Source organism: Nilaparvata lugens, unplaced genomic scaffold (genome assembly GCF_014356525.2).
Source record: "Nilaparvata lugens isolate BPH unplaced genomic scaffold, ASM1435652v1 scaffold7052, whole genome shotgun sequence".
In the NCBI taxonomy this organism is placed as follows: domain Eukaryota; kingdom Metazoa; phylum Arthropoda; class Insecta; order Hemiptera; family Delphacidae; genus Nilaparvata; species Nilaparvata lugens.
In genome coordinates, this window is record NW_024092801.1 from 2,794 (window position 1) to 14,559 (window position 11,766).

At 35.4% G+C, this 11,766-nt stretch overlaps 1 protein-coding gene across 1 annotated transcript; it reads left to right on the top strand.

The window, feature by feature from the left end:
• Positions 1–2,048: 2,048 nt before the first annotated feature.
• On the top strand, positions 2,049–4,958 carry LOC120356544 (glutamate receptor ionotropic, kainate 2-like; the record flags this gene model as incomplete). The annotated part of the gene is given in 7 exon segments (XM_039445488.1): positions 2,049–2,279; positions 3,248–3,473; positions 4,038–4,055; positions 4,058–4,081; positions 4,084–4,161; positions 4,164–4,199; positions 4,840–4,958. Coding segments are annotated over 7 exon segments (732 nt in total), but the record flags the coding sequence as incomplete, so codon positions are not given.
• Between the last annotated feature and the right edge of the window lie 6,808 nt (positions 4,959–11,766).

Genomic DNA, 11,766 nt, shown 5'->3' on the forward strand with positions numbered 1-11,766 from the left:
GCCAATCATTGTATGAATTATCAAATATGACCTTCTATATATCATCATATGAATGCTGATTCAAATCTATGATCGATTTATTGAGAGGAAATAAAAATACCATTCAGTACTTTCTTATATTCGAAAAAAAATTATATTTGATTTGAGTATGTACTGATTAATCAAATTTTAAATTACATTTATTATTTTAGTTTAATGTTGTATTGACTTTGCAAGATACCGGTACAACGGCAAAGGAGAATAAAAATATATTGTGATGCGATGATACGGTTATATTATTCCATAACACTTATTACACAAGAATATAAATCTCAGTACCCTTTTAAATTATTTTGTCACATGTTTCGGACATTTTAAAGTTGTTTAATGTCCGAATGTTCGGAACAATTTAAAAGGGTACTGAGATTTATATTTTTATTTGTATAAAAGTAGCCCTAAAGAAAAAAGACACTTATTGAACTTATGCTTTTTGCGGAATAGGATATGGTACCTAAAACTTTTAGGTACCATATCCTATTCCGCAAAAAAGCATAAGTTCAATAAGTGTCTTTTTCTTTAGGGCTACTTTTAATACAAATAAAAATATAAATCTCAGTACCCTTTTAAATTGTTCCGAACATTCGGACATTAAACAACTTTAAAATGTCCGAAACATGTGACAAAATAATTTAAAAGGGTACTGAGATTTATATTCTTGTGTAATAAGTGTTATGGAATAATATAACCGTATCATCGCATCACAATATATTTTTATTCTCCTTTGCCTTTGTACCGGTATCTTGCAAAGTCAATACAACATTAAACTAAAATAATAAATGTAATTTAAAATTTGATTAATCAGTACATACTCAAATCAAAATATAATTTTTTTTCGAATATAAGAAAGTACTGAATGGTATTTTTATTTCCTCTCAATAAATCGATCATAGATTTGAATCAGCATTCATATGATGATATATAGAAGATCATATGATAATTCATACAATGATTGGCTTCCTAAATAAATCGCTATTGAAAATAATTCAATGATTCATTTATTTTATCCTTATCACAAAAACTTCTAGAACTCATTAATATAATTTGCTATTTTTATAATGAAATACCCTTGAACTCATTAATATAGCTTGCTATTTTTATAATAAAATACTCTTGATCTTGATACGGTACTGATTCTAAATTGAAATGAGAACACATAATTTTTATTACATTGATATTGGAGCACATCTATCTCTTTAACAATCCTCAGTTATTAATAATATGCCTGCACCTCCAGCAATTAGTCGGTGTTTCTTCGTGTAATATTGTTTGATACTCGTAGGCCTATAAATATTTGTACAAGACGACTATCGCAATATCAATATTTGATAAGATCACAAAATCAGTCTTCTGCTCGCTGTCATGTTCCAGTTCTCATAGATGAATTATTATGAATTATATAATAATGATTTGCTTCAAAGTAGACAACTCATCTAGGCTACTCATGAAGAGTACTCATGTACTTTCTCTATGATGTAATTGGAAATTGATATGAAAATTATCGAATGTCTAGAGTTTCAGTTAAAGCCTATTGACCAGATAGTATAAAAAATATAATTGAACTAGATTACTGTAAATTTATTTTACTTATTGAATATAACAAATTCAAAATTCTTCATCTAAATCAATGATGATATTTATTGTTATTATTTCAAATTTGAATCTAGAATTCAAATCCAATAATATTATCATAGAGAAAGAAAGAAAGAAAGCATAAGTGCTTCACCTTTTTTTGTTACGGCTACTCTTAAAAAATATCAAGAATGAAAATCTTAGAAATGGGTTCTTGGATTTTCAATTTTCCATAAGTGAGTGCTTTATATGCGTCAATTGGCCATCTCATGTATGCTTTAACAAGCTATAATATTATATGCTTCAAAGTAGACTACTCATGTACTTTCTCTATGTCACAATTATTGTTTGTATAAATTGTGTAAATTTATCAATTGTATAAATTGAAAATGTATAATTCATTGTGAATTGAGAATTCATTCTTGGGAGATATTGCATGATTAGGACCTGAAGCATCACTTTGTAATTCACAGGCCACGTCGACCAGAATAGTGGGAGGAATTTGGTGGTTCTTTACGCTAATCATAATCTCGTCGTACACAGCCAACCTGGCCGCCTTCCTCACAGTGGAGAGGATGATCACGCCCATTGAGAATGCCGAGGATCTGGCGGGGCAGACTGACATCTCCTACGGAACTCTCGATAGTGGTTCTACCATGACTTTTTTCAGGGTACCTATATCTTCACAAACATTTTCCACCCTTGATTTTTCCCTGATTTTATTCACAAGAGATCTGTCAACCCTTGAGAGTTGAGTGAGAGGCCGACTGCGCCCTAACTTCGCTCTCTAAGAAAAATAGAGGCAGTCATTCAATTCAATTCAATTCAACCCTTATGTACAGACTTAAAAAAAATATAGACTCTCATGACTGTAAAACTTAGCATATGATGGCTAACATTTATATAAGTTTCCGCTAGATGCTTCATATAAATACTTCTCTCTCTGAGTAGTTGTGGAAACGTTGCGGAACTAGAAAAGGAAAGCGCTACCTATACCTGCTTTTTCGAATGATAGACTATGATAGCAATCACCCTCAGCAAAATAAACATTAATCATTCATAATTATGTTAATGTTAATGCAATACTGTCATTATAACGTGGACCTCACTATAGTTCCCATACTGAATAAAAATACCAGATATTGCCGAATCTATGGTTTGACAATATCTAGTCTCTTAATTTATGATAATTATAATAACTTTCTCTTATGTCTGTATAATAATTTATAGCCAATGACAGCATTTCATGTCCCATTATTCATCTGAAACAATAATTATTGTTGCATAATATAGTATCAATTTAAATTATTTTGCTATTTTGTTGTAAGGGCTGATGAGCTTTAACAATCTCAGTCTATTCTGATTTATCTAGCACAATAATTTCAATATTGTCATTGTAAAGCAGTTTTGTACAAATTTACTGTCTATTGTATCTTCTCATCATGTCCATTATAATAGGTATAAATAGGCCTATGTTATAACATTTATGAAAGAAACCCCTCATTCTAAAATGGATGGACTTCCAATATTTTTTTTTCAACTATTTATTCACTACGGTACTTAGACATAGCCACCTCTAATACCTCTGTATTAGAGGTGGCTATGTACTTAGAACTTTCTGTTTTGTTTTTTCATTTAGGACTCAATGATAGAAACTTATAAAAAGATGTGGCGGTTTATGGAAAATAAGAAGCCCTCTGTATTCGTTCCAACTTATGAGGAGGGCATAAGAAGAGTTCTTGAAGGGAATTATGCATTTCTAATGGAATCCACCATGCTCGACTACATTGTTCAGAGAGATTGCAATCTCACACAGATCGGAGGACTCTTGGATTCGAAAGGCTATGGCATAGCAACACCAATGGGTAAGTTAAATATAGGCTACTACCAATATTCTTTTCTTACTGGTTCATATAGCAAAATAAAATTCAATAACACCAGCATGTTTCATTTTAATTCTTCACTTTAAATGACTCGTAGCCTTTTATATTACCTACTAGCTGTCATAAATCAACTGAATAAACAATTCGAATATGAGTACCTATTATAAACAATATAAATATATATATATTTTCACAATTTTGTAAATTGTTGAATTTTTATGAGAATATATTCAATATATTTTTCTACTTCGATCGATGTATGAATGTATTAGATTGAATTTGAATTCAATTTCAGTCTTAATTTGTATACTCCAATAAGTGTTAAAGAAAAATACATCTTATATGAAAACATTAATTGGGTGTTCCATGAATAATCACATTATCGTAGAATATATTGTTTTGTTGACTAAGATATTTCATATTTTATTTAATATGGCCACATGAATACCGGTTCAATTCATTGAATATGATTTTAGTTTGTTTCCTAATGAGTAGTTTTCATTTTTCATGACATTGATAACAGCAAAGTCTTGAAATTACTTCTAGGATCACCATGGAGAGACAAATCTCATTAGCAATTCTAGAGCTGCAGGAAAAGGTGAAATTCAAATGCTTTATGACAAATGGTGGAAGAATCCTGGAGACACATGCACAAGGAATGAAAAAGGAAAGAGTCGAAAGCAAACGCACTTGGTGTTGATAACATCGGTGAGTTGCTAATAATTATTGATCAAAATAATTTATCTAAATAGCATTGATTTAAATATCATGACCAAATATTTCATCAAATTAAGTTGAAGTTTTTTTCAATATCTATTCTAGCTTTCAATTCAATAAAATTAAAAATCAATAATATTATAATGCTATTAAATATCAAAAATAGAATTTAAGCTGCGTTTACACCAACGTTGTCTAGAAATAGTAAGGTACCGGAATAGGCACCTTTTTGAAAACTCAAAGAAATTTGAGTAGAAATTTGTTGAAAACTTAATGGTAAACGCGGTTTGAAAGACTTGGATGTAGCGTTTATTTCAATATTTTTGATTTAGTAACTTTTCCTAGGCCTACTAAGAAAACAATCTATTAACACTATAGTGTATGACATGAGTATAAACACAAAAAATCTTATTTGAGCAGCAATCACCATATACCAGAGTATATGATTTTGGTATTCATCTTATCGAGGCAATCGAGGGACGCTGGGTCCATAGTAAGTTTAATTTCCTATTATGAATAATATGTTATGAAAAGATATAATTAATTAGAGTTTTTCTACCGCAATGATAATTTATATTTGAATGTTGCGTTTATTCCAAACTGTTGATTTAATGCCTACTCTGATTTGTAGGTGGTGTTTTTGTTGTTCTTCTATGCGGTCTGGCAATAGCAGTGATTGTGGCTATCTTCGAATTCTGCTACAACTCAAAGAAAATAACCAAGCTTGAGAGAGTAAGAATAGTTTTTTAATACATGTTATTAGCATTCTATCTTTTAGTTCCAGACTACTGCTTAGCTCCTGACAGAATCCAAGGTCAGGCAGTGGACTGTGAATGATAGTTGGTATTAATACCTACAAATAAATCTTTGAATTCTGTGCATAAAATACTGATAGCTTGAAGTGTGGTAAGTACGCCAATAAAAGACTAAATGAATCAACAAGATGAGATTTAATAACAATAAAATAATAATAGGCAGGTGGCCACATACAAAACAATTGTAAGTAGATTGAGTCAAATATCTTGGGATCAATAAATAATAATAGGCAGATGGCCACATACAAAAACAATTGTAAGTAGATTGAGTCAAATATCTTGGGATAATTACAACATGATGAACGTTAGAGAATACAAAATTTAAATGAAATTAGGTCAATGACATTAATGACCATTGAAGCCTGACAATAATCGAAAAGGTAATATTATGATACCTGAATTGCCAATAAAATTGAGTGCTATAATGAAAGTTATTGCTGCAAAGTTCAATCTTAATGATTTATAAGAGGAATAATAATAAATGACAATGATTTACAAAAGGAATAATAATAAATGACAATGAGCTGCAGATGGTGCTCAACAAATAGAGTACATTAAAATATAGGCGGCATAGGCCTTCAGTAAATTAAATGTCTAGTAGATATCAATTGAGCATTAATAGGCGTCAGTGGCCTCAGTGAATTGAATGTCAAGATAGACATCAATAGTACAAAAGGAATAATAAATGACAATGAGCTGTAGATAGTGCTCCACAAATAGAGTACATTAAATATATGCGGCATAGGCCTTCAGTGATTTGAATGTCAAGACAGACATCAATTAGAACGATTAATAGGCGACAGTGGCCTCAGAAAATCATTGTAAAGCCAAGGGTAGCTGTCAAATCCAATGAATTGATAGGCGTCGGTGGCCTTAGTGAATTGAATGTCAAGATAGACATTAATAGATCAATTAATAGGCGTCGGTGGCCTCAGTGAATTGAATGTCAAGATAGACATTAATAAAACAATTATGGATACATACGTAATGAAAATTGAATAGAACGATTTACGTAACCTGAATAAAATTTTGAAGAGGAGATGCAGCCAGGCAGACAGGCAATGACTCCGCAATACCCACAGGAACAGGACATCAGCAAGCGATGATGTGATCTGGCCATGCAATGACAAGAATGGAAACGTCCACCACAGCAGGCGAATCCCCCAGTGGAAATGTAGGCAGGAGCATGTAGAATCCCAAATGAATAATCCGACTTTCAAGTTGTGGAATTTTTAGAATGATTTCCAAACGGTAGAGATGATGAACTTGAAAGTTTGAGTTACACGAGGTGAGCCAATAGTTAGAAGAATGGCAATTGAAGCCCACATGACGCTGTGAACTAAACAAAGTTTATCAGCGTAGATATGCGAAGAAATCGATGAATAGTTGAATCACAGTTGAAAATAGAATAAATGAATTAATTTGCAGAAGTAATTCACACTTTAAAAACGTTCATAGATCAAATAAATAGCGATGAATGCCCACACGAGGTTGCAATTTTTGACAAAGTTTATCAAAGGTTTATCAGAGTAAATATGCGAAGCAATCGATGATAATTGAACCACAATTGAAGAATAGAACAAATGAATTAATTTGAAGAATAACTCACTTTTAAAAACGTTTCGTAGGTCCGATGAAAATGGATAAAAGGTTTAGACCACAGCATAAATGCACTATCGACTAGGAACCATTGCAAAAGACAAGAAGACGCAAAATGCTCGATGAAAAAAGGAACATGCCAGATGTGTTAGAAACGTAAGCAACACGTTTACAGAAGTTTGGTGAAAAAGTGGCAAATATCTAGAAAGTAAGGTGCCTAAAGACAAAATAAATTCCAAAATTGAATAGTATAAATATTAAAATTGCAACGGCGAAATAACACGACTAAAAGTATAGAAAACCACTTGATTAGAGCAGTGGCAAAGAACTGTGAGTGTGACGTCACTGGTCAGCGCAGACAGACAAAATGACGACATGATGTCTACGTAGTAGTGGAACGAGTAACAGTGGAACTGTTCCAATAAATGCTTTGTCAGATTTCACATAAACTGGGCCCCTGTGTCATATGGGGTATGGCACAATAAGAAAAAGTAAGAATATGTAAAATCTGGCAAGGCAATTGAAATTGAAAACTGGGCCCCATGTGAGAACCAGGGGAAAAAACAATGAAACCTAAAAATACACATGAACCATAAGAGCAGGGGATTAACTAGAATCCTCATCAATGGGAAGAGGTGCTAAACTCGAAATAGCTCTCTTAAAAGTGCCAGAGGGAGTGAGAACAGTGACAACTCGAACCTTGTCGTCCTTACCGGATGAACTTCAGTAATGCGCGCCAGCTTCCAAGTGGACTGTGCGGAACCAGGATCCTTCAAGATGACAACCGTACCGACCTTCAAATTTTCATAATTGTTTAGCCATTTGCCTTTTTTCTGAAGTGGGGTTAAATATTCACGAGACCACCTATCCAAAGCTCCTGGATAGAAACAGCAAGTTGATACCAACGTGAACGATGATCAATGTGTTTGGTGTTAGGCGGTAAGAAGGGTAATGATGTAAGTGGACGTCCAATCAAAAAATGACCTGGAGACAAGTAGGCAAGATCATGTGGATCTTCTGACAAGGAACAAGAGGGCGCGAATTCAAGATGGCTTCGACCTGAGCAGCAAGAGTACAGGTTTCTTCAAAGTTAAATACCTTGTTGAATGTGACTACACGGAATATGCGTTTGAAGTTTTTACCGCATTCTCCCAGAGTCCACCGAAGTGCGGAGCCCGAGGAGGAATGAAGTGCCATTGGATGTTGAGTACAGACATAGTGTCATGAATATCTGATTTGAGACGTCAGAGGACAAAAATTCGTGGAGCTCACGTAGCTCATTGTTGGCACCAACGAAAGTTGTGGCGTTGTCCAAAAAAATGGAATGCGGAGTGCCACGACGAGCAGAAAAAAACGAATCAGAGCGGCAATAAATGCCTTGGAAGTAATTCCGAGACAGTTTCAATATGAACGGCACGAGTTACCATACACACAAACAGCGACAAGTATGCTTTAGAAAAAGTATGAGATTTGGGGCTGCCTACACGGATGGAAATAGGACCGGCATATCCAACCACAATTATAAAAGGGAAAATTAGCCTGTACGCGGGCCGCTGGTAAACTACCCATGATTTGCTCAGAACGAAGAGCCAAAAGCAAAAACACAATATGCAATGCCGCAATACACTTTTGATGGTGCGACGGGTGGAGGGAAACCAAAATCGTTGTCTTACACTGGCCATGGTGGCCTGCACACCAGCATGACTTAGACGACGATGGTGAGCAACAATCAATGCACGAGTGAATTTGTGATTGCTAGGCAACAATATTGATGTTTATAATCAAAGGAAGCATTTGCATTTTGCAAACGTCCACCAACTCTGAGCAGAAATCTGAATGAATGAATGGTGACAAGGCTTTAATAGAACTATTAGGCAATAGCTCCTGATTTTGACGCAATGCTTTAAGTTCAGCAGAGAAAGCTTCTTCTTGAATAGATTTGAAGATACAATTTTCAGCTTCTGAAATTTCAGAGATAGTTAATTGACCAAAGCGCGGAGTGACTGAATTTTGTTTTTACAATTATGAATGAACATAGAACATATGCTGTTGTACGAACGATTTTGTGATAGGTGGAGCAACTATTGATTATACCTGAAATAACATCATTACGAGACGAAGTAGTAGCTAATACCTGAACTGATTGAGAAATAGCAACATTGCTAGAGAAAGAATCCCAAGAACTATTCGGCATAGATAGCCATGAAGGACCATTCCACCACAGATGACTAGCGGCCAGCTGATTGGTGTACAACCTCGAGATATCAAATCAGCAGGATTGTTACTAGTACGAACATGATTCCAATGAAAGTTAAACATTGAATTCTGAATTTCAGAAATGCGTACAGCTACAAAATATTAGAACGATCAGGAGGGGCTCTTAACCAGTCACAGACTGTTTTCGAGTCAGTCCACAAATACACATTAGAAAGTAAGATTTGAAGCCTTTAAAACCTTATTCACAAGACGTGAAAGTAGCAGAGCTGCCTGTAGTTCTAATCTTGGAACAGAGAGAACTGGGTTCAAAGAGGCAATGCGGGACTTGGAAGTGAGCAACCTAGTTTGACTGCTACCGAGAGAGGTGCTTCTGACGTAAATACAGGCGCCGTAAGCAGTGAGACTAGCATCGGCGAAGCCATGCAATTCAAGTGAGGCATCAGAGTCCTTTGATAACACACAACGCGGAAGTGATATGTTAACAATGTTCGGCAATTCATGCAGAATTTTCAACCAAGTTTCCAACAGATCTTGCGGAATTTTTGATCCCAATCAATCTTTAATAACCAGAGTTTTTGAAAAAGTGTTTTGGGTAAAATGACCACAGGAGAAATCAAACCTAATGGATCGAATATGCTTGAAATGCAAGAGAGAAGCTCTCTTTTAGTGAAAGATGTTTTATGTAATACATCAGCATTAGAGGAAATAGTCAAGACGTCTAGAGTGGAATTCCAAATGAGGCCTAGTGCCTTGACCACACTATCATTGAAATTAGACAACAGTTTGGAAGTGTTTGCTTCAAGCAGATCAGAAGGAATAGTAGCGAGAACTTCAGGCGAGTTAGACAACCATTTCCTAAGCTCGAAACCACCCTGAGCCAATGTGCTAATCAATTGTTGAACTAAATTTTTAGCTTCTGAAACCGAAGAAGAACCAGAAATAAGGTCATCAACGTAAAAGTGATTTTTAATAACATTAGCTACAGCAGAGTTGGGTGCCGTATCAAGATCGGCCAAATGATGAAGTTTACGAGTAGCTAGAAAGCTGCCGGCGAAGTGCCGTAACTTACAGTATTCAAGGTGAATTCTTGAATGGTAGAGTAGCATCAGATCTCCAAAATATTCTCTGAAGGTTACGGTCAGAGAGATGAACTAAGATTTGTTGGTACATTTTAGTAATGTCCGCAATGAAGGCTATTTGATATGTGCGAAAGCGCAGAACTATATCGAACAGTTCAGGCTGAACTGTATGACCAACATACAATACTTCATTAAGCGATGTTCCAGTGGTAGACTTAGCAGAAGCGTAAATACTACACGTATTTTGTAGTGGTCGAATCAGGTTTAAAAACTGGGTGATGAGGAATGAAGTAGCATTTTTCATTATCCGGTGCTGGAGGCACTGGTGACATGTGATTCAACTGTTGATATTCTTCCATGAAAGCTGAGTATTGAGTTTTTAACTCAACATTTGATGATAACCGTTTTTCTAATGAATGAAATCGGTTCAATGCTTGAAATCGGGAATGACCCAATGAGTGGAAATTATCCTTTTGGGAAGAGTGACCATAAACCGTCCATCTTCAAGACGCGTGGTAGTGGTTGTGTAGTGCTTCTCAAGTTTCAAAACCTCAGGTGAGGGAGGAAGTAGAGGAGAGATTTCTTCCAGCTTCCAAAATTTCTCTAACTGATGAGAGACATCATTTGAAGTTAGAAAATTCGACATGACCTTACGGGGAGTGGCCACAGGCAAGCAGGGAGGCACGAACGAGGTGCTGCAATAGGACGAATGTTTTACAAGAACCAATATGACCCAACTAGACTGGTTTTCTGAAGGATGGGAGCGTTTTGAGCTAGATATAATTTACCAGGCTGAAGAACAGATGCAAATGCCAGCACCAAGTAACAGATCTACAGGCTTAGGCTGATCAAACAATGGATCCGCTAATTTGAGTTCAACAGGAATTGAAATTTTGGAAAGATCAATGTTCACACTAGGAACATTAGATGATATGCTATCAACTACAATACAATTTCTTCAACCGACCACAAACGATCAGATGAAGACAAGCAAACCGAATGAGAAATAGATGATTTGGTCTTATTCTCACCTACACTATGAATCAAAGTGTCAGAATACAAAGTAACAAGTGACAATTTTTCAGCCAACCTAGTTGACATCAAATTACAATCAGAGCAAGAATCTAAAAGAGCGGTTGCTTTAATAAATTCCCCACTAGAAGTTTGAACCAAAACTTCAGCAGTAGGTAACAAGGCGACGGTTGATTGCTGTTGCAAACACAGTGACGAAGTGGAGCTCATTGTGACATGAGAGTTCTTCTGAGGCTGTTCTGCATGAGAAACAGCTTGCTTAGTTGTTTCCGCATTCTGAACCATGACGGAATTCAAAACCGCATTCTTACTCTTGGAGGGAGCAAAGGATTGAGAATGAATAACATTTGAAGTTACCTTATCCTTAGAAGTAGGCTGAGTGTCTCGTGATTGAGGATACGACCTATGAAGAACAGTGTGGTGACTCTTGCCACAAAGTGTACACAATTTGTCCGAACAAACATGATTGAGTGCGAAAGGCTTGAGGCAATTATAACATAACCTTTTGTCACGGACAGCATTCCAACGATCAGTAACCTGCAACTTCAATAATTCATTACAACGATTTGGAAAATGACCAACAGAATTAAAAAAAACTACAAGGTGACATGGAAGAGGTAGTAACCTGCATCCTAGCTTGAACATTCGATGATTTTGATTGAACTTCGGCTTGCTATGAGCACCAACCGAGTGGATGTACTTTGCTGTACATTTCCTTGATGATGGTTAGCTGAGCTTGAAGCAACAGCTTCCATGATTTTGCATTGTGATTCCAAAAAATTCCAAAATTTATCAATGGTGGGAATGTCGTGTATA